This window comes from Lutjanus erythropterus, chromosome 9, assembly GCF_056507025.1.
Source record: "Lutjanus erythropterus isolate fLutEry1 chromosome 9, fLutEry1.hap2, whole genome shotgun sequence".
Lineage (NCBI taxonomy): Eukaryota > Metazoa > Chordata > Actinopteri > Lutjaniformes > Lutjanidae > Lutjanus > Lutjanus erythropterus.
Genome location: NC_139325.1, coordinates 13,898,741 through 13,923,274, shown reverse-complemented (window position 1 = coordinate 13,923,274; position 24,534 = coordinate 13,898,741). Strand labels below are relative to the sequence as shown.

The window sequence follows — 24,534 nt, the reverse complement described above, 5'->3', positions numbered from 1 at the left end:
CAAACTTTTCATCATGCAATATCCAAACACCCAAAGTAAACAAATGAAACCAACTTCCCAGCAGCCTCATGTTACACTATAGATTGTAACATGCTACCTACATTTACATCAGCTCTTTTATTTCCAGGTGAAACAGTTTAACTTTATTCACAAGGTTTACTGTCATCATTACCACAATGATGTGTAGAAACAGAAACTCAAGAAAAAATAAGGAAAAACATATGCACTTTATATGTATTGGATATCCCAGCAGCCTGTCAGCTGAACTAGCAGGCCCTGAACCACCAGCGGGGTCTTTTGCGGTCTGTAAACTGTTTATGGTGTCATGGCAAGAAGAGGTAGCCTAGCAACACGGATTAAAAACATTAAGGAAAGAAAAGAACAAAAATAAACATCATTTCTTGTGGTTTGTTTGAGAATGTTGTGTTTTTGTGTTAATCTGCCCATAACACTTAATTTTATATCAACCATTTAAAATGCCTCAACAATCCTCTTCCTTCAGCACCGCCTCTGCTGTTCGTCAGAGAGGAAACTAAAGAATCTAAACACATTGAAAGTTGGATTAAAGTATCTTTTCACTTAAAACTTTCTAGGCAATTGAAGCTTGAGATGTTCTTCATTGTATTGTCTGTTTGGAAAGACAATTTATACACAACGTAGAGTAATTTTACAAGCATTAGACTGTGATTTTCCTTGCTGCCATGCAATATAAAACAAAGTTGTTACAGCTTTGGGCAGCTCTGAATGCTACATGGATGAAAGTCAGTGTTGGTCCTGGCCTGCGCCAAGCCAAAAAGCTGTAACAACAAGAACAAGCAGTAAGTCAAATCTACAGGGTTTATTTGGTTTGAGTTCCACACTGTCAGATACTGGCGAGGACTTTTTTGGCCACACAGCACAGCAGAGAGGAAAATTAAGTTAAGAAAAGTCCTTCATCCAAGCACTTTTATATGAACTGATGATCAGATCAGAAAAAGTGAATGGAAAAAATCTGATTTCAGTCAAAATACTGAAGACAAGTTTTTATTGTGTTTTGAGGGGAGAGGGTTGTATTCAGACAGCATTCATAAAATGAACTTCTCCATGCATTACCTGATATAACTGCATTCAGAATCTTGTTAAGTAATTCAACATTGTGTGACATTTGATTTCTTTCATTCCAAATATGTGTATTTCTTATTTCTGTTCATCAAATATGAAGTTAGTCCACAGCTGCTTAGCTTAGCTTAGCATAAAGACAACTAGCCTGGGTCTGTCCAAACAAATCTGCCTGTACCAGCAGCGCTCAAGTTCACAAACAAGTTTATGTTTCATTGGCTCTGGTAGACACTTCTGGCCATCGTTCTGTTAGAATATACAAATTACAGGTAGAGATACATTTACACACAGAGCAACACAGGCAGGCAGACAAAACGCAGGTGATCTGGGCTCAGCCGGTCCTCAGCAGGCTCACGTCAGAAAGGACAGGTGTTGGCAGCCAAGACGCATCTCACAGATTCACGCAGCAGTGATAGGGGTGTGATAGTCTCCGCGGTTCCCAGGAGAAAACATTTGAGCGGCATGCGTGTATCCCGGCCCTGACTAACGTACACCCCCATGGATAACACATTCCACTCTGCTAAACAGCCGTGAGAGCAGTCAGAGTGATCAGCAAAGTACATATCTACGCAGCCAGGGATGCTTATGGACACACAACTGCCTGTAGTACACATACACGGTACCCCTACACCTCAATCAGACCCTCTCAAGAGGCACTGAGGTGCATCGCTGAAATTCAAACCCAGCACACACCAGCACTCTTCACTGCTGAGAGGCAGAGCAGTTCGTCCTGAAAGATGTAATTTCTCTGGGAGAGGGAACATGTTAGAGGTGCACGGACCATGAAAGAGATTAAGAAGAGACCTCAGGAATAAAAAGAAATTGAAGAATGGGCATCTGCTTCTACTTTTGCATATTAAAAGGATAGTTTGTCTTTTTCGAAGTGGGATTGCATGATGTACTTATCCATAGTCAGTGTATTACCTGATGGCAGTCAATACACCCCCAGCTAGAATATTTTACCTCACAGAACATGGAAGATGCTGATTGACCGCTGCCTTGACCAGTTTGTTTGTGATATTGTGCGACATGTGCATGAAAAAGTGTTAGTTCTGATTTACCAAAGTCTCACAATAGCACAAACAAACTAACTAATTGAGCCAGCAGTAGCCCAAGAACTCCTGTGTTCTGCAAGCCAAAATTACTGTTCTTGCCAAAGGAGTTTGGTTGGTTTGAAGAGAGTGATGTTTGGCTTGTAGTTTGGCAGTTTCTCGTCGGAAAAGGCAAAGTAAAGCCATTAACGGTTCTTCAGCTTGTCCCCACTGGGAAACCCTCTTGGTACCTGGAAGAATCTTATATAAAGATTTGTCTTGGAACCCCTTCAGGCAGCTATAACTAGAATCCAACATAAAAGGTTATACTTAGAATAATCTATTAAAGGTTTCACCTAGGACAAACTATGAGAGGCTCTAAAAAGAACACTTATGGTGTAATGGTTCCACCTAGAACCCTCTCTGGGGGTTACATCTAGAACCTTTACACCTTCCACCAAGGGTGCTAACAAGAGCCCACGCAAGGGATTCAACTCATAACCCTTATTATATTCTTATTCTAAGGGTTTCATTTAGAACCCACCCACAGGGTTCTACCACGAACGCTTTTATATTATGGTACAAAGAACCCTTGACAAAAGATTTTGAAGATTTCAAAAATTCTTTAGCAATTAAATTTTTTTTTTCCAAAAGAAAGATCCTTGAGAGAAAAGGGTTCTTAATGGAACCTTCAGTCTTACTGAGAGCCATTGACAAACAACTATTTCAAAAACTGTTTCTTCAGAAGCAAATGGTTCTGCGTAGAACCTCAGCCCTTCAGGAAGAACCCTTTTGGAACACTTATTTTTATATCTCATACAACCCCACTTAAAACAATCTGAACTATTCCTTTTAAGTGTTGATGATATACTTTGCAATGCAGAGGGGAGGTTCTAGAGAGAGGAACTTGCCATTTAGTGTAGAGTCATTTTTAATACAGCTGATATATCATGTAAAGCACAGAGGATATTAATGTTTCCTTTCTGTGGTGTTTTTCCCGTGTTCAGATATTTCCTTTGGCAACTCCAGTTTCCTCCCACTTTGCAAATACATGCAAGTCTGCTGAGACTGGAGACTCAAATTTGCTCATTAGTGTGAATTTCAGAGTGAGGGGGTGTGTCTGTATTTGCTCTGTGACAGAATAGTAACCTGTCCAGACTGTTTCCATAACTTTAGTCCAATGCATGCTGGTATAGGCTCCCAGTATCCCTGAATGGGAAGATATGGAAAATGTATGAATGGATGAAAAATGGTCTCATAATGGCTACATCCTCAATGGTGTCTTATATTAGGCCCAGTTAGAGACATTAGCACTTTATGATCCTTGCAAGAGTAGAAAAGGAAATGTGTCACAACCACAGTGTTTGCCATCTTGGCTGTGTATGTGTGTGTTTGTGTATGTGTGTGTGTGTATATGTGTGTGTGTGTACCCACTTGGCAGTTAAGAGTCATTAAAAAAGGGCGTGAGGGAGCCATCCAGCGGTTTCTTGTCATTAATGAAGAACAGCACTGACAACCACAAGAACCCACACATACACACAAACACTGTAAACACAAAATAAGGCACATATGCACACAGCCAAATAGACCCACTGACTGTTTGTCTTTGGCACTTTGCTCCCCACCGCTCTCTGCCACAAGCATATTTTCTTCCTCTTTACAGTTGTATTAAGTGTGATGACCCCATAAATACATCCAGACACAGAAAAACATGTAATTTTACAAAAACAATGCATGTGTGAAGTGCTCTGGAGGAATTAACGGGTCACATGCTTGAAAAATAACAGGAAAGCAAGGAGCTGCACAAACCACAAAGTGGGATATCTTGAGGTTTATTTAAAGTAAAGCTTGAGTGGTTGTAGCTTAGTTTCCTCAGCTTTACTGTCATAAAACCTTGCATGATAGAGATCAGCACAAATCCATCAAAAAGCATCCTGTTACAAGTTACAAAAACTTGCTCTTCAAAGCTATGAAATATATGTACAATACAAAATACTGGTATGGAAAATGTTTTGAATTAAAATATAAGTGATTTGTCATTTGAAATACCATAATGCATCCTATACATACTGCACTTTAGGGAGCATCAATATGGGTCTGACTTTAACCCCCTACACAGACAAGATTGTCCACAGATTTCCAATCAGAATATCTTCAAGGTGGGAGGCTCCCAATTTAGGGATCATTTAAGTGGCTGTATAGTAGGGTTTTTCCATTGGCTCTTTTGGCTCCGCAGAGTAAACTGTGCTGCTCTAGTATGCATTTCCATTACCACTTTTTAAGCACAGCGCTGTGCCGAGTCATGCCCGAGATGGGGTTGGGCTTAAGTGTGCCTGACGCATCTCAAAACAGGCTGCATGACCCTCTCCCTTACTGCAGCCAACCTGTGACAGCCCCCATGTCTTCCACTCAAACGTGTGTGTTGTGAGACTTTACTCAAGTGTGCAGGTGAGCAGAGTGAAAGACGTTTTCAGTAGTCTCTGTGTGTTCAGGTCTCAGTACTTTTGTAGCTTCTAACTGAATCTCTGTGGTTTGAAGTTTACTTTCTTTCCCGTGTCATCATTTGTACTTTGAGGTATCAGCTTTATTTATAGTTTCAAGTTCACTTTCAGCCATATAGGAACTGTGGTAAGTTCCTGATTTTGCTGCTTCATAATAAAAGATTTTAAATAGCAATATAAGAAGGGACTTTTATTGTGAAGAACTGTGAAGATAAGAAAAAAATACATATACATATAATATACAACCTTGTTGTACTGGAAATGCTAATCTAACCAAGTCAAACCAAGCCAAACCAGCACATGTGTATGAAAAAGGAGTATAGATTGTCTGAGCAAGGAGCTTATTTATGTTTATTGTAAGGTGGCAACCTCTAGTGGTGATAGTAATTATAACAGTGCAGTATAAAGAGCCCGAATAGGGAGGGATGGGACAAACAAAAGGCTTTCACCACAGAGACCAGGATTTGTGTCCCATGTGGAACGTTAACATATAAGTTACTAAAGCTAATTGGCTGCTGGCAGTAGCTTCATATTAAGTCTTATCTTATCAAATTCTCTGCACGAAAGTGAATAATCTCATTTCACAAAGTGTTGCAATTCCTTTATTGACAGCAGTTGCAGAGTGATTTTTGTGTTTGTATTTTTTTCTGGCAGAAAAGTGTTGGCAGGGCACTGGGGAGCACTAAGATGAAACATATGAGAAGTGATATGATTGACATGAGCTACGTAGCTAACTTCATAAGCAGAGGGTTGAATACATGACTAACAAGTTTACAGTGTGAGCAACAGTCAGTATCCGGCTGATCTGCTCCCACAAATAGACTTGTCTGTCTCTGTTAATCAGTGCCTTTTCTGTAAGCCAGCGATTCTAAAAAGGAGAACCATGGTTCCCTTTGGGGACCGCCAGGGGAGCCTCAGCAAAATGCTAATAAAATAGTAATAATAAAAAAAATGGAATTATAATGATGTGAACTATTCTAAAATATAAGTAAAATGTAACTAATCCAAATTGTATTTGTTGTGCCCATCTTTCTGATTGCCTCCCACTCAAAACATCATTCATTAAGTCATAAGCTGCTTCTGAAATTTAGTGCTAACACAGTAAAATGGACTCATTTCTGAAAAGGAAAAGACTTGATCATTATGTTTCGTAAGTAACATCACTGAAAAAAATACTTATTTTTACCCAAATCATGATGCCAAACTCTAACCAAACTGCAAGTGTTTCACAACATTAACTACGTATTAAACGTGACGTGACTGAAATCACCTGCTAAAGGTATGGTACTCCTGACGCTGATACTCTCTATCAGTCATACATGTTGTTTGGGGCTTTGCTGGAAATTGACCTATTCTGTCGTTTAGTTGATGATGTGTTGATGATTCCTAGCTAGATCTTACCAGATTTAGTGCACATATGTCTGCTAATTTCTCTTTTGTTCTGTTGTATTTTAGTGTCATTCAATAAGCTTGCGTTAATGCATTATCTGATCACATTTTACTTATATACCTTTATCTGAGTGGAAATTTGCATCAAGCCACTTCCTTAAGCTACCAGTCACGAGGAACACAAATGATACACTTTTTCTTTCAATGAGCGTGTTGGTGGACCTGACAGGACATGTCATGTGATTCACTTAAATTTAGACTTTGACTGTTGGGCTAACTGCTGTACTGTTTTTTATAGTTTAAACATGGGGATGAAAATGCATCTTATTTGAGAATTAAATGATATGTTAATGTATTAAGTATTTCTAATATGCAAATGTAAGCTGTTCAGGTATTTTGTTAAAAATTACATCTTATCTTTTTTCTGCCTACCATAATACAAATTACAAAATACTCAAAAACTCTTTATAAAGTAAATCAATAAAGTTAGCCTTTTCCTTTATGTCTGCACATGATGATATAACAGTCAAATATGGTCATTGTGAATGGGCCGTGGATAGGTGAAAGAAGGATGAGGAAGTTGTGTGACAAGCCGTTCAGTCACCCCCTTTACTTCCTGGGCCAACAACCCTCACCACTTCCAGGCGAGTATCTTTAAAGAGGATGTTGTGTGTTCAGAGCTGCTCTGCACTTTCTCAAACACAGCTCTATCACTTCAAAAGCTTAGCCCCTGAACTGTTTGTTTACAGGCTGCACAGCATTGATTGTATGGCAAACAGTCTGTAGGCTGGAGTAAAGTACACACAGCTCACACAGGAACTCTGGCTGTCACTTTGGGGGATACTTTGAGGGCTTTCTCTGCTCAAGGCTGTCATCTAGTGGCACTGACTTCAACGGTGCTGGAAAAAGATGCACTGAAGCTGACTGTAAAATAACAGGAAAACTCAAGATATTTTCCTCTTCTCTCCAACTGCTCCCTTTTCAGTCCTCACCTTCCTCTTCTCCTTTATTCTGAGCATGGTTTGAGTTTCACACAGCTGTGTGAGATGGGACTCCCACTGTGATTTGTAGCACTATAATGACTCTCCTCTGCTGCGCGTCTCCTCCCAGACAGTGAGATAACAGCTCTCACCTTACCTCGATCAACAACTGAGGGGCTGCGGACGGCTTCCCAGGGTGTATGAGGGCAGTGGGGTGACCTGAGGGCGGGGGAGGCAAGGCGAGAAGGGGTGGAGGACTTGCAGGTGTCCAAACTCCCCTGGCTACGGACAGGTGCACTGCACCTGTGCTACATATGTTCATTCACTTGTATGTGTGTGTGCGTGTGTGTGCGTGTGTCTGTGTGAGAAACTTGGACACTTCTGAATACCAGCTGTGTGCTATGAAGTTTCTCTCTCTCGCCTTCACACACTTACCACCCTGCCACCTAAATCACACACACCCACTCAGCCTTCACATACAGCCTCCCCTGCAACACACACTCTTACATATGAGCAACATTGGACCAGGTGCCACACACACCTCGGTGAAAATGGATCAATGTGTTAGCCAGCGTTACAGGTCAAAAGGTGTCTAATCACTTGCCATCAATCAGATGGTGAACAGATGTGTTGAGTATCTACTCATCAGATCTGATCAGGTCGTCATGATAAACTGCAGGGATCCTCTCTGAAGGTTTGAGGGCAGTGTGTGTTGCGCACGTGTTGCCTTCTTGGTCTGCTGGTTAATGGAATAGTTCAGCATTTTTGGAAATACACTATTTGTTTTCTTGCAGAGAATATCAGTACTTTCATGCGTATGCTGTATACAAATATGAAGTGAATGCCTGTAGATGTTTAGCTTAGCTTAGCATAAAGACTGGAAAAAAACTTGATCTGTACAAAATCTAACTACTAGCCCTTATTCTTCACTAATTAGTTTGCTACATCTTTTTTGATTAACCAGAACCAAAACCCAAAGTGTAAAAATAACACATCGTGGGCAAAGTACAAAAATTCTTTCTCAGTTTCCAGTCTTTATGCTAAGCTAACTAGGTACTAGTTAGCTAGGTGAGCTAAGTAGCTAACTTCATACTATGTTAACAGAGGGTTAAAATTAGATTTAGGTATATGTTGTGTCTTGGTTATATATTTTTGTGTGTTCCAAGGTTCTCATAGCGCACCACCTGATTCAGCAGTCTGAAGGTCACTTTCAGACATAGGGGAGTTTAATCGGGAGCCATCGTTCCAAAACAGCGGCCCTCTCCTCCTACAGGGAGTTCCCCTTTGAGAAAAGAATACATCTGTAGATGACAGAGGAGAGAGGAGGAGAGGGCAGAGGTGAGGCAGGTGAGATGAGGGGGAGGCTGGGAGAATCGGTAGAGGTATGGTGGAGAGTGATAAAGAATTTGGGGCAAAAGAATAATAGTGGAGGAATAGAGCCTCTGTTGCAAGTTAAAAATAATTTACTCAATTAACAAGAGGAATAATGGGCAAAAAAAAGCAATAAGAAAGAAAGAATTAAGTACAGATAGACCAACTTTTATACACAGGTTAGGTCTCAGATCATTTTATTGCCACTGAATTACACCAGGAAACTGTTCTGCTGCAGTTAGCATCCAACATAAAACAAAACCAGATCTCACAAGTACACACATGCTACACACACACAAACAGAATTTCCAGAGTGTCTGGACAGCATTACGTGGTGTAGAGAGGAACCCCCCCACCCCACCCCTTCCTAATTATAGTCTGCATCATTGGAGACTGAGGGCTCTTATAGGCACAGTTTATCACTGTATTGTGGCAGAGCAAACACTCCTCAAACACAGTCATAGAGGAAGTGCAGTAAAACTACCATCTTCAGCACAGAGGGCTCTTGTGTTGTGGCAAACACATCACTCATTTACATGTAACAAGCAAAGAAACACCAAGAAAGAGAGCGCAGAAGTGATAAGTAAAGGAAGGCAAGGTCTCTTAACTGTCTTATGGAGTCATTTGATTTTGCTTGATGATGATAGACAACAAAAGGGCACTGTGGGAACTGTAAACAACACGCACCGCAAACGATGGCGAGCCGGGTATCATGTGATGGTGCCTGGAACTCGAACGGGGAAGTGTGGTGGAAAGGCAGAGGCCCAACTGATAAACAGAGTGAAGGGGTAATGTACATAAAGGCCTGCTGCATCGCTCTCAGGAGATGAATAATGAGCCAGGCTGCATGTAAACTGTGGTTGGAAAACAACAAAAGCTGCTGACTAACTGTAGTGGTGTGTGGCGAGGTGGGGACGCCCTGTGATTTGGGCTCTTGCCTGCACAGGGAGGCCTCTTTCTCTCTCGCCTAAACACGCTCCCTTTGTCTGAATAAATCAGGACTTCAAATGGCTCTACATGGAGTTAGAAATTCTGTTTTTACATAGATTAGATTTAAAATAAAAACACCCATTAAAAAACCCTTCGACTCTGCAGATAATCCTTTAAAATACATAAAAAACCCCCCATAAACCTAAGTTTTCTATCAATGGGTAAACTGATGTAGTTTTAAAGTGAAAATATTAAAGGACTGAGATGATTTTTTTTTTTTTTATTACATTTGATGTCTATGTATTGTTTTTAAATGTCAATCAGAAATGTTTTTTTTTTCTTCTATGAACATTAATTGTCATATATTCTCTCCATTGTTCATGTTTGGTTTGGTCAATAGTCAATATTCAAAAGTTTCAGTACTTTGTATCATGTACCATAAAGCATGTAGGTGATGGATGGTGGCTGAGGGACCTTTACTTTAAGCTTTGGACCCCAAAACTGTTTTGTCCGCCCCTGTTATCTGAATTTAGATTACAGGTGTTTTCATGGTTATTTAAGGATTAACTGAGAGTATTTTAAGGAGTTATAAACACTCTTTGCCAATATGAAATTAAGTATAACACAATAAAGCCTGTGGTTATTGTATAAGAGGCACATTAAAGGCACTGGTAATGGATGGAGGTTATAATTTAGTAAACAGGGGGAACTATAGATGTATTACCCTATGGAAGAGTATTATTTAGCCTTTTGTCTGTAATTACTGAATGAATCCTTTTTGATTATTACGTGAAGAAAATTCAGCAGTTCCAACAGAAAACCTATTTTACAAACAGTGGGCATGGATTTTGAAAGATTCAGGTGTTTTCAAGCAAAGGGGATAAATGGAGAGGCTATCATCAAGTTGCATTGTGGGAAATTTAGACTCCAGTGCTATTTTCATGACTCAAAGTCATCTCCACCTCACAAGAGTATTTGGGTCAACCATAAGGAGATTAAAATGAAAGGAAGAAGATTTTTTTAGGATTTTTATTTTGCATTTGAGACTAAAATCAAACTGTGGGGAACAAAGTAAAACTTGAAATATTAGTGTCTGGCTTTAGAAAAATTAGTTTTTGCCTCTTGAGCTAAGAGACAAACAGATCTCTTCCCACCTATCATTTGGGGAATTCTGAAATCATTTACAAATCATTTTTGACTAATATTCAGTTGAATGCAGTACAAAGACAATATATTAAATGTTCAATGCAATAAACTTTGTTTTTGTAAATATACACTGATTTTGAATTTTTCCAAAAAAAAATTGGGATAGGGGCATGTTTACCACTGTAATATATCAACTTTTCTTTTAATAACAGTCAACTGAGGACACAAATTGTTTGTTTTGAAAGTGAAATTCTTTCCCATTTGTCTTTGCCATTTGTTGCATTTTGTGTTTCATAATGCACCACAGACTTTCAGTGGGAGACAGGTCTGGACTGCAGATCTGTCTAGTACCCAAACTCTTTTACTATGAAGCCAAATAGTTGCCAAAAAAAAAAAAAAAAAAAAAAATCATCCTCCTCTGATTTATTTTTTCTTAAGCATGGCCCTAATACTGAAAGTTGGATTTTATTTTTGAAATGCAAAATTTAAAAAAAATGCCTGGCACTAATATTCTTCTGTAACACCTCTGATGGGTTTTACAACATGTATCCATATAAAAGTTTTTTTTGTAAAATGTTAACAAACCACATTAATTATTCAGACCACTGTAGCGATTGTCCTGTAGTTATAAAAGTCAGCACTCAAGACAGGGAATTTATTTTGTCCATTTATTTGCAAAGCAAAGGCACAAACATAAAAATAATAATTAAAAGAGTGAGAAAGATTTTAAAAAATTATAACAAATAAGTTATCAGTTTGTGTTTTGTCTTTCAGTCCACTGACAACCATGTCTGGGTATTTTCTCTATTCTGTAAAGAGATTTCCTCTGATCTTCATCTTGGGCAATTGATGCATTCACTCTCCATTGACAGCAGATCTGCTGTCCTCCTTGCCACCCCTCTTGTTCAGTCCACTGAAATACTTCTCTCTGAAGGCATTGTGTCCCTGGTAAGGGCTAAAGCGAGGATCTGCCAGATGAGCCAGGCTGTCCAGTTCCTGTCAAGAGACATATGCAGACATTATCATATTGACCACCAGCCTGTTTTCCCCAAAAAGTTACAAATACATAATGGAATACTGACCAGAATACAATAATATACTGTATTTTTCTCCCTCTGCTAATTTTAGTGGTAAAAAACAAGACTTTATCCAGCTTCTGCATTGTTATTCAAATTTACAGCTTGTTAAAGAGTGTTATAAGAAAAATAAAAGCAATAAAAAGAGGCAGCTGTGAGTTATGCTTTCCTCTCCGAAAACAGCATGTGTTCAGCATATGCTGACACTTCAAATTTGATAACATTATATTAATAAAAAGGTGATTTGGACGTAAAAGTTGAAACAGCTCTTCCATTTTCCCACAAAGCAACCGACAGCATAATTGGCATCACAAGGTTTGCATACTTTTTCCATATTTGCATGTAAGAACAGATTGTCCCCGTGTATATTAACAATGTATATGAACTGTTATGAATCTGTTATGAATCCCCTCAGTTAAACAGTTTGTCTTGGCTGTAAGGTAGCCGCTGGTCAGTGGAGGGATGGAGGGAGGAAGAGAGATGCTGGGAAGAGGAATAATGAGGTGAGTTGAGTTGGAAGTGATGACTCCAGTGCCGGGCCTGTAATTTGTCAGCAACACCTCTCTTTTGCTGGCTCATTCTGCCAAGCAACCTGGAAACGGTTTCCATGACTGCTCTGAGAGAAGAAGTCTGGGTAACAAGACTGACAACATAACCATGACCCCAAATTATTAAGGACAGAGGGCCATAACTACAAACAAGTGAAAACAGTGGAAATAACCACTCAGTCTTTGCCAAAGCCATACAGGTGGAGGGTTACATAAATTCAGTGTTAAATTGGCAAAAAATTTATGGCCACCAAACACATTATGTCACACCCCATAAATAATAAAATGTGGGGTTTCAAAGAGATTTCTACACTAGTTTAACAAGGAACATTTACAGCAATTAGCCTGGCCCCTTTATTGTCAAAACACAGAAAACAGTGTGGACACATGCACACAGATCATAAGCATAAAAACTCATTAAAGTGTTCACACACACACACACACACACACCAGGCTGTGAACCCTGGTGACTGAGCGCACATAGGTGAAGACTACGGCGCATTTTGGAACAGAGAAACTCTGTGACCTGAGACAGATACCAGTCAGATAAGATCAAACAACCGTGTGTTTGTGTGTGCGTGTCATATGAGGGCCTTTATGGGAGCAATTTGGGGTTTTGAAATGGAATGGATGTCAGATCCAAAGATGGATTGTTTTCCATACTATGTGTGATTAGCCATTTAGGGTTCCAGTATAAAAGAAATGAGCCAATCACAGCCAGATGGTGAGGATTTACCCCAGACAGACAGAGAGACACCATCACTTCCATAGGGATGACATGTAAAAAACACACACGCACATGCACAAACAACATGCATTTACATGACACATAGTTATGTGGTTATATATACGCAAACAATTCTATGAGGTACGCAAAAAACATGAAAGAACAGCCACACACATGCTTTCATTTTACTAAGTCATATCTGTGTTGCTGTTCATGCTCACATTTAGAAAAACAGTAAACAAATTCGTCAGCACACACAGGTTGTTACTGTCCTCACGGATCACTATACAACCACAGTATGTAACTTAAAACAATATAGTTAAGATGTTGCGGATGAATAAAATTAGATTTTGGTCAATGTCAACAGCCACGCAAACATCAGAAAACAAATTAAGTTTTAAGTCCTATAAAATCCTGTAAAATAAATGTTTCTTTCCTGCACATTGCCAGACAACAGTCCAAGTAGATATTTGCACTACTGTGTATACAGAACAATGACAACACTCATTGGAAAAATAGTTATGAAAACAAAAATGTAATGAAAAATTGCACAGTTTTTGTCATTGAGGCGCCCAATAAAATAAACAATTGCATCATTTCTCAAACTAGGGGTGGACCGATATGATTTATTAGTAAGATTATTCAATTATTAATAAGGAAGGAATATAAATGTGCTGTAAAAATTAAAATTTCTGTGTTAAAATTTATAGTAGGACAAATTCCAACAAAAAACTCAAATGCCTTTAAGCATATGTTTGTATGCTGGAATATTTTATAAATAAATAATAGTTCACTGAAGTCTTACAAAGTAAATAAGGAAAGAATAAATAAACTACTTAAACTTAAATTTTGCTGAAATGGCTTTAAGCCTATGTTTAAGTAAAAAAAACTTTACAACATTATCTCAAAACAAAAAGTTCAGGGAGCTGCCAGCAGCATTTCCTCACAAAAACGTTCATAAATAAATATTTTATTTTCAAAAAATAAATCGACAAAATATTTAATTTCACATATATCATCTGCAACTGTATTAAAAATAACACTGATTCTGATAATAAAAATGTTGAAAATCTGATCCAATAATCTGTCAGGCCGATTATCAGTCTATCCTTACCTCAAACTAACCTGACACACTCGTCAGGAGTCGACACTTTGTTCAAGACAAGTCGCCTCCATGGACACTTCTCGCTCACGTCGTAGCTAAAACCACACATGTATGTACACAAACAGATGACTCGAAGCCTGGCAAGATGGATTCTCGTGTGAACTCATGAATCCAGCCGCCTCGCAAGGTAAACCTCAAACTCTTGCAGGCTAAAACCAAAGCCCTCATCTAATTATTTTCTCAATCACTACGTCAAAAAATAGTACTTGTTTAATTTCCTGGAGCCCAGGGTGACTCAAATCACTCCTTTTATCTTACCATCACACCAAAACCAAGTCTGTTCTAGATATTTGGGCTGTTTTCACGTTGGGTACAGTTGCTTTGCACCGTGCCTGAGTCTACTTGCCCCTGCTCTCCACTCTCCTGCTGATTTTTCACATTACTAATGTTGTTCTGTACCTGTGTGCACGTCACCTGTCATTGCCTACACAACATTTGATTATATTGCTAATATGGTGTAGAAAAGCCTGACAATCGCAAGATCCCAGCAGTAATCCACTTCCTTGTATTGGTATAGTTAGTTTTCACACTTGATTTGAATTGTACCTGAGTGCACATGAACCATACGTGAGACCATCTTTTGGACCTGGGCTCAGATGGCTCTTGGTTGAAAATTGAAAGGAATAATCATTTTCTGTTGATCAACTTATCTGTCAACTAACTAATTGATTCAGATCTTCCGCAAATACATTTAAACATGTATGCACACACACCTCCGGCTCCTTGATCTTCTCCATGGTGATCAGGCGTCGTGAAGTGTGGCTGGAGAGCGTCTGCTCACAGTTACTGATGAGCCGGAGACAAGGATGAAGAGGTATCATCTCCTCACAGTACCTGAAGAGGGGACACATTCATACTTACAGTTACACGTCAATGTCCAAAAAAGAGCAGAGAGAGACAGAAAAACAGACAAAGACCAACTTTCTTCACCTTGACAGAGTAGATGTGAACTGTACACACTTCATGAACTACATAAGAGGAACTATCAACTTCCTATTTTGTCTGGAGGCCTTAAAAAGGCTGCAGGGATACAGACAGACTAAACCTGTCAAAATTTCTATCCAATGTTTGCCAACTCTCTTTGCCACCCACTCCAATGTCTTTCCTTTTTCCCACCATGCCTAACTCTGTTTCTCTTTCGCTGATCAAACCACTAAACACTGGGCCAATGCAGTGTAACCAAAGCTAAGGTAGCTCATTTTGTGCCGAGATGAAGGTGGAAAAAGTGACTGTGACCTGACAGGTCGACTGCTGGCTCTGTCATCAGCAGCCAGGCCAGGTTAGGGCCTATTAACAGCGGATGATGTATGTGTTTGCATATTTGTGTCAGTAGCACTTTCTCCTAACCACCATCACAGCAGCAACAGTCCCGACTCAAAGACAGATTTGTGCATCACTGTTTGTCTGCCCTGTTGCCATGGCCGCATGTGGGCCTTTGCAGCAACAGGATGTTTGGTCGTCACGGTGACTAACGTTGATGCAGCCGGGCGATAATTCTCACCTGCCAATCAGCAGTCATTAGTGGAGAGCCCTACCTGTGGAGATGGTGCAGGGTTTGTCTTTAAAGGGATAATTCACTAAATCAATAATAAAATTTATTCATGATCTACTCACTCTCATGCCAATTGAAGGTCAGGTTTTGTTTCTGAGTTTATAAAACACTGCTGGAGTTTTACAGGAAGCATTGCAGAATCTCCCATACAATGTAAGTGAATGGAAAGAAAAAAATCCAAAATGCCTCCATACTGCTCATCTGGTGTAATCCTAGTCTCCTAAAGCCCTGACATGCAAAGCTGACTTGAAAGACATCATTTACACCATGTTTTGAGCCTGAATCTTCTCTGTAGCTCCTCAGCTTGGGGCCATGTTCACGTGCACACACACATCATCTGAACTGGTTGTTTGTGGTGTGACAGTGAGCATGTGAAAGTCAACGGCATGGCAGGGCTTTCAGAGACTTGGATTACAGCACACACGTTTTTTCCAGTTGTGTTTTACGTTTGAGAACTGGTCACCATTCACTTCAATTGTTTGGGAGATTCTGCGACGTTCCTGTGAAACTCCAGCAGCGTTTTGTGGACTAGAGAACTAAATCCAATAGTATTTCAATGTACCATTTCCTTAATCTCTAATGACACATCGTGGTCATTTTATAATTTAGTACAGTAAAAATATGACAGATTTCTCCTTTATGTCAGGTTATTCTATTTATAGTTATTTCAATTTATTAAAAATACTTGTGAATTAACTGTTTTAGTCCACCAATGTCATTTTGGATTTTATATATAAATAAAGAACAATGCAATTATAAGATAGCAGTATCAACACCAGCTGCAAAACTCCATAATCAGTCAGGCCCGCATTCTGATTCTGATTCATGCTTTTTGTTTGGCGAAGAATTTAAGAAATCACAAATTTAGAAATATATATAAATTTAGAAATATGTCGTCTTTTATCACACTAAACCCTGTAAAAAATAACAGTGAGGCGGGTTGGAGGTAACTATGACACAGGACACAGATTTATATGATAAAATTTGTATTTACATTAAACATATAATTCATGTCCGGGAACTTACACTGAAGTAAAAAATGATGGCTGAAAATGCAAATACGGCTCATTTATCTCATTTATCTCACGTCTCACTTTACCTCTGACAATGCAGCCACTTTATTTCTTCACTTCACTTGTTTATGTTGTAATTAGGTCACTTTATGGTCATGATGACTGATATTCCATCATCTGTCTTGATACTTTTTCTACCTTCATTTATTTCTTGAGGGGAGAAAGGGAAGAGAGGTAAAGGGGTCTGACCTGGTCTAGACACCGTCTTTTGCTGACAGGACTTTGTGTCACCTGTCATCACACACACAAACACACAGACACACACACTCACAGGCTCCCCATTCTTGTGCAGTGGGCAGACACATACAATCCCTACTGTTTCTATCACAGCCATGGGTGCAGATACACACATATGTGGGGGTGACAGAAACCCAATATCTCCCTTGTAGAGCCCCAGATTTGGCCCAGGAGACAGGCTACGTCTGGCCTTACACACACAGACATACATATCCAAAAACACACATGTGAGTGTACACAGAAAACACACACACAGGTCAGCCTGCAGAGACAGATAGTTCACATATCTGAGTCTCCTGGCCTCAGACGTTTATTTTGGCACGGCGCTCTGACAGGCACAGTTGAGCACCAGTAGATGAGTAGCAAAGACAAATGTGTGAACATGATGACACACATGTATGCATGAGCTCACACACAAGACCACACACATTCATGCATATGTAAGGAGGACGCATATACACAGTTACACACATAGACCAACAGGGACATGAGCAAAGGCCCACAGGTCTGCAGGGTGGGTTTGTACATGTGCTCATCTCTCACACACATTCACATTAGGACTGTGTGTTGGCAAGAACCGCCACCATGTGTGTAATATCTGAGTTGAAGTTTACTTTTTTATACAATCAGAACTAGGGCCGTACCAATATTGGACTTTTGGGAGAAGTTAACATTTGTGACAAAGTAATGCAAGATATTTTGCATTTTAACAATAAACCTCATTGTCCTAAATAAAAGGCACTGAAACAATAATTTCAATAATCAAAAATGACTATAAATAAAAAAACACACAAATAAAGCAAAATATATTATTTAAACCTGAATTAAGAAAAGGGAATCATATATACATAAGATGCTGCCTGTAAACCTAACAAATAAAAACAATCTGCGTCACACACACACAGTTTGGACACACTTCTCACTCAGTGTTTTTTCTTTATTTTTGTTAAGAAACACCAACAGTGTGCAAATCTGTCATCAAAGCAAAAATTGACTGCTTTGTAGTATCTAAAATCTCAAAGAGCAAAAACCTTTGCACACTTATTGGTCAACACGTGCATAGACTGTCACACACACAATAAGATTGTCGTTATTGAATCTTTGATTGCAGCTGCAGAGGACATTGTGCAAGAGTCTTAAATATTTTACATTCCTTCAAAACACATTTTGCCTTGTTTTCACATTTTTTGTCTACTACATAATTCCATATAATTCCATATTTCATAGTTTTGATGTTTCCAGTATTAATCTACAATGTAGTTAATTAATAAAAATAATGAAGAACATTGAAGGAGAAGATGTGTCCAAACTTTTGACTGGTACTATATGCCAATATTGATATAGCTGTGATAGGCCAATATCGAGAGATCTAGTAGTCAGGGGCTTAAACACAACACAAAATAAACCACTGCAATGGATCTTTGCATGTATCATAATATCACGATATAGTGCTCTAAGAACTGATACAGTATCACAAAACATAATATCTTGATACTCAAGTGTATGGATATTTTCTTACATCTCTCATTCACATTCACACATCCTAAAAACCAGAGGACACATGATTATGTCATCTTGTTTCCAGTCTTATAATCAATGACCAGAAGGAGCTCCTCCAGCACTGCAGGGGGTTTTCTTCCCCAAACGTCCGTTGCTGCCTCTCTCTGTTGTGGTTCCTACCTTTACAGTCAAACACCTGCATTTGGAGTCAGCACTTCACTTTCTGCTAATGCACCGAACATTTAACAATGCACAACTGTGTTTCTGAAGAGCCACATAGTCATATAGAGCCGACATGTCAGTTGTGGTTTACTGTAACCCAGCTGTTTGGGCAGGAAGACCTTCACACACCTGTACACCACTCTGTATAAACACTGTCATTCATGCAGGTGGTTACACAGGCGTGCGCACGCACGCACATACACACACACACACAGAGGACGGTGCTTTATAGGAACGGGAATGGGATAGTGCTATGGGGAAATGGAGGAAGGTAGAAAACCCAAGTGGAAAAGTGAGGTGGAAACAGAGTTTGTGTGCCAGTACTGGACTCACACTGAAAGAGCTGCAAACACACCACAGCAGGGTTTTAAAAGTATTTAGCAGCTCATTAACTCATTAGTCAAAACTGATTAACACACATTTGCTGCTGTGTTTTACACTTACACTTCTGTCAATAAATTTTTCAAAGCCAAATTTAATTATATGCAGTAATTTGATTTTATAAACTGTCATCAAGTTTACATCATAATAATCCTTTGCCTTAGTTGTTTGGTTATTTTGGAAATTAATTAAAAATCAACAATAGATTTAATTGTTGCAGGTTGTGCTCACTACAAACCCGAATTGTGCAGTCTGGTTTATGGTATAAGTCTGCCCCCTATTGATACAAATGATTATTGAAGAAAAACACAATTTAAGCAAAGAGTGTTCAATCTAAGCCTATGAGGGCAAAATACACAGTAGTATCAAATTACAGAAATCAATGAGCTTTAAAGAGCTGGATGATACTGTACAGTCAGGTGGGCAGATCAATCCCTGAAGTATTGTTACTACCAATACAAAGTCTTGAATTAAGTATCAATACAAAAAAAGTTGATCCATCACACGTTAGATAAGATCCTGAGCACTAAAATTTAAAAAAACATCTTGTGCTTAAACTTGCAAGTATGTAACTGACCCTTCGCTAAGCCACTCCTACGAACAGCAACTGTGAAATCATCGAGTAGCAACCGTAACAAGGGAGCAATAGGCCTGTCAAGCTTTTGCATTTCTCTTCCTGTGGAAGTGGTGTGCATGGGGCTCTAAGAAGAGCAATATTTGGTGTCTCTTGAGTCCGGACAGTGGTGTCTTTTCTTGCAGTCTTTCAAAAATATAAATCATCAGAGTTCATGTGTTTAGAATGCATTAAACTTTGTCTTTATCTGCTCTAACGTAAGCTGCAAATGTTAGTGTGTCCGGTTAACTAACAACAGCTTACTAGCTGCGGTTACATTGCCTCCAGCCAAACTTGTATGACACCACTGCATCTGCATTTTCTATGTGGGGGTTTTCAGAAGGATGATGTGGACTGGTGCAGAATCAAAGTGGGCCGACAATGATGTATATCTCTGACTCACTCTCTCAGGCCTAAGCTGGGTTATCTTAACTCTTGTCCTGGGCATCTTCTTAAAGTGATCGAGGCCCAGGTGGTCTGACTGGATGACCCTATCAAGGTCCACTCGACTAATAAAGTCCCTGTGCTTCCGTTTCCCACATTAATGAGTGTATTTCTGTCTCATATTATAAACATATGTGTGTCATATTTCCTCATGTTTGCTGAGAGCTAGCTTTAGTCTCAGTCTTAGCTTTAGTCTCAGTCTTTTAGTTTTAACGTTCTATCATGTACACAGCTATTAAGTAACTTTTCATATTTAATACACCTTTACAGGATTCTTGTTTTGAAATGCTCTGATGGAAACATTAAAAAGTCAGCTGGAGACAGATTTCTGGGCTGACTCTAGAAGTTCAAACATTAGTATTAGCATTACATTAGCCAGTTACACTTATGAAAACTGCCAGCAAGAGTCATCATTTTAGCAGACAACATCCACACTTGTCAGGTAGAAATGAGAAGCTGCTTTTGTTTACTTCTCTGTGGAATCAAAGACCTCGTGTTTCAACAACTACTCCGAGTTTCAACATTGACACTGCCACCATTATCACTTCAAGTGGCGTATGTGCAGTCCGAGAATGGAAAGCTTGACGGGGAGTAACTAAGGAGGGCGAGGCTTAGCAAATGGTCAATTCAGTAATAGTAATAGTAATAAGCAAGAGAAGTCCATCATATCTGGAAAATTATTTGGTGGTCTGTGTACTCACTCTGGTCTGTAGACAGGGAGCCAATAGATGAGCCTCCCACCCAGGACCAGGTGGTGGGCGGAGAACTTAAGCAGATCTGTGAAGATGTCACTCAGGTGGTATGCCTGTGAGACGGGGACATGAGACTCTACGTAGCTGGACAGAAGAATAAACACAAACAGATTTAGACCAGAGCAAAAGATGGAGCAAACAAAATATTTCTAATCAGGATTTTCTTAGTTCAGCTATAAAGTTATTGAAAACTAAAACTGTGTGACTTAAAATGATGCCTAGGAAAATTCTAAAAGTAACATTAAGAGCCAATGGTGAAAGTGTGCAGATTGTAGGTTATCCAGGCTACCCCTGCCCTAGAGTTAAAATATTACTGATATTTCATGTCTCGGAGCAAATTAAGATCAATTTCATTGGTAAGTCATAGAGTATCAGGTGAACTTACATGGCGTCAGGGGGTTTAGTAACATCTTTGTGGGAGCCTGTTCTCCTGGTGGACTCACGGATACCGTACGGAGCTGACATCAAAAGGACCACAGACGAATCACAAACAAGAAAAACAAAACACAAAAATCATTGTACAAAAACTACTGACACATTTATCAGCACACTTATAGTGGTCTGTTTAGAGTAAACTAAGGACCTACGATCAGTAATGATTGCGTCAAACAGAGAACCTGCTCTCCACACAGGCTTGGATGCATCAGACACCATCACATCTAAATACATCTTCTCTGTTCCATACTGCCGCAGGTTGGCTCTGATATTCTCATCGGGTCCTCGCCACTTCTGGTTTTTGCGGCTCGACCTGCCTGAAAAACAGAGGCAGAGAGCAGTCAGTACAGGGTCCCACCACTGCTGGCTGTAAAAAAAGAAACAATCTGAAGCGATATTTGCATGCTTGAAGACAATACATAAAATATAAAGATAAAGCCACGATTCTAAACTATAAAGAGACTGTAATACCATGTAAACTCTAAATGGACGAATCTTACCTTTGCCATGAATGGTGTTGTAATCAATATCTGTTCCACAGACATAGGCTCCAAACTGAGAACATGCAACCAAGAGGCTCCCTGAAATGCATCAAGAGAGCAAAAACTGAAAACTGAAACCATTTATTGACACAAGCTTTCCCCAAAGTGTGTGACAGTCTATAACTTTGCACGTTGTTCATCCCACCTGTGCCAACAAACGGGTCAAAGACGAGGTCATTCTCTTTGACCTTAGCTTGGTTAGCCATAATGAATGAGAGCCCAGCGTCCATGCTGGTGTTTCCTATGAAGTGTCTGTTCTTCACACTATGGGAGCGAATCAGCTCACGCTGTCCATCTGCTATCTGGTGCAGGAGTGAGTAAAGATTTAAAGTGGTGAGTTGCAATCAGCTTTTATTAATCAAATATAAACAAAATGTAACAGGTTATACTACTACTACTTCAAAGTCTAAGCTCAATAAACTTTCTGTGACAAATGTCAGTTCCAAGAAACTCCTCTAACCCATAATTCTGTACCCAACATATAAAGTCTTTGAACCAATATATTCAGTATCTTCTCTAATATACTAAAAACCCCACTAGAGCCAGATCTGAGCTGATAATATTAGTGACATCAGAGGCTTTTAGAAAATTAACTACTTTTCATATAAGTAATATCAGCTTAAAGACCAAAACCAAAACTGCATTATGCCAAGAGAGAAGCAAGTTTGTCTTAAGTGATAAACTGAAGCACTTTTTAAAATATGGTCACTATTTCTTTTCTCAAACAGTAAACAAACTGAATAAAAAAATCAAGAATTACAAGTAGTACTGAGCAAGCAGGTTGACAGGTAGCGAAATGGGTATTTCCCCATTTTTTTTCTGTTTCCTTTTACATTTCTCTTACTTTTCTCTCCCTCCTTTGTTATGTCATGTTTGTGAGATATTGTAAAATTTGAAGCAGTTCACTATTCTGTATAAATGTCAAACCTTTGCACAAATGCTTCAAATAAAAAAAATCTTTAAAAAAATATATACAAAAAGTCAAATAAATCTCACCCATCGGCCAAAGTAGATGTATATCGGGTGCTCAGGGATGTTGTTGGGGTCTGTGCCATAATCTTCCAACAAACAGAAGATATGCTGAGGGCTCTTCAGACTCACTGTGCCTTCAAATGGAAGATACTCCATAGCCTGGTGAGAGAATACAAAACATGGCAATCTGTACACACACACACACACGTATTCAAAGATATATATCCTATTTATCTTAATACTCACATCAATCCTTTTTATTCTGTCTGCAAACTCCAGAGTCTTGTTGAAAGTGTAGACATTGATTCTGTATGTTGAGTCTTTCTGCATAAACTGTGACTGTAGGATAATGTGGAGGAGCACAAACAGAAATTAAACATATCAGCTTAGACTCTGTATGTTTAATAATAAAGTCCAGCCCAGCAGGACTGTAAGCCAAAGCATCACGAACCATGTTCTCTGATGGGTAGCTCAACAGGGACGTTTTGAGTTCACTGTGTGTTTGTCCGTGGCCCCACAATTCAAAAGCAGACCTGCAAGCAATACACAACATGAGCTACAGCTTCATCTCAGCAGACAGTACAGTACCGAGGATAGTACAGAAGATACTGCCATGGTAACAAGGCACAGATTAAGGTGGATGAGAATATATGCAGCATGTTAAGGTTGCTCTACCACTTATATTTCCACCAAGTTAAAACACTTACTTTGCACAAACAGATCTGGCCATGATGCCGTGGACATCCTCCTCAGACAAGCCATCCAGACACCAGAAAGGAGACTTGAGAGAAGAGGCAAGAAGAGGAGTGACTGAGGGATAACTGAGGCTACAGTTTTCATATCATCAAAAACAAAAAACAAGAATTAAAACAGGTACACTTGCAAACCTTTTCTTTGAAGTTTTCACAAGGCTGGAATGGTTTTCCTCTGAGAGCCAACAAAGCCTTAATCTCCTGCAAGAACGAGCACATAAAACAGAAAAACTGATGTATGAATTAAAACTTATTGGAAAACATTACACACACAGATTAAAGGGATACGGTGCCAATTTAATATTGCTCTTTCAAGAAGTTGGGGGACTTGGGGACATATTAAAGAAAAAAATATCCAATATGTTGCAGCAGAGGCTGAACTACCCTTAATTTTATGGTTTCAAAGATTTTTCCTGGTTTTAGAAACCATATAGCTGTATCACTTGCTGAGTAGTACTCCTCGTGACAAGTCAAGGTGAATTTTATTTATATCACAAAGCGTAAGTACACTGTAAGACACCATCTTTCCTTTAGACCCTTTATTAGGTAAAATACCTTATATGTTATAATTATGCCATAAAACATCGAGAATTCTCACGAGAAGTCAGAGCTTAAATGTAACTACACCACTACAGTAATAGAAGAGATTTTTTAAATTTGAATTAGCAAGTAGCTAACGTGGCACACAAATGGAGGCGGAACAAATTTTGTTTTTTCTTTAAAAAAAATACTTGATACATTCACAACAAGAACCTGACGGAAACTGTCAGCGGTTTAAGAAGGTTACCGGTAACCTGAAGTCCAGATTATCTTGAGCAAGATGTAGTAGATATTGCAGGCATGATCGACTGCTGTTGGTCGCCATTTTTTGTTGCGGATTCAAAACACGTCCGACTGGAAACCCCGAGCTCTGACAGAAAGTACCGCCGGGTGAATAAATTACCATAAATGGAAAAGATTGAGTCCTTCCCTTCAACCGATTGCCTGAATTTAATTGATCACAGACTTTTTTGCGCATTTTTATACATATATACAGGCAGATAATCAGTGTTTCCATTAGCTGCTGTTAATTTCTGATTTTTGATTTCATCTGCTGA

The 24,534-nt window shown here is 39.2% G+C and overlaps 1 protein-coding gene across 1 annotated transcript; it reads right to left on the bottom strand.

Moving 5' to 3' along the window:
• Positions 1 to 11,100: 11,100 nt before the first annotated feature.
• On the bottom strand, positions 11,101 to 24,480 carry trmt11 (tRNA methyltransferase 11). The gene is made up of 13 exons (XM_084726219.1): positions 24,225 to 24,480; positions 23,573 to 23,638; positions 23,393 to 23,466; positions 23,137 to 23,218; positions 22,932 to 23,024; positions 22,710 to 22,844; positions 21,859 to 22,015; positions 21,672 to 21,752; positions 21,324 to 21,488; positions 21,122 to 21,194; positions 20,686 to 20,820; positions 14,676 to 14,796; positions 11,101 to 11,442 (listed from the first exon to the last, which is right to left on the bottom strand). Exons 1-13 carry the CDS (start codon positions 24,453 to 24,455, stop codon positions 11,302 to 11,304), a joined length of 1,554 nt encoding a protein of 517 aa, XP_084582345.1. The 5' UTR covers positions 24,456 to 24,480; the 3' UTR covers positions 11,101 to 11,301.
• Positions 24,481 to 24,534: the final 54 nt, after the last annotated feature.

What these genes read in the sequence shown, in the direction of transcription:
- trmt11 (XM_084726219.1), bottom strand. Translation starts at nt 24,455, where the DNA reads ATGCGCAAAAAAGTCTGTGATCAATTAAATTCAGGCAATCGGTTGAAG. An exon ending in ACAGAATAAAAAGGATTGAT is followed by an intron (nt 22,845 to 22,931) that starts GTGAGTATTAAG and finishes TTCTCTCACCAG; the next exon opens with GCTATGGAGTATCTTCCATT. An exon ending in ACTAAACCCCCTGACGCCAT is followed by an intron (nt 20,821 to 21,121) that starts GTAAGTTCACCT and finishes TCTTCTGTCCAG; the next exon opens with CTACGTAGAGTCTCATGTCC.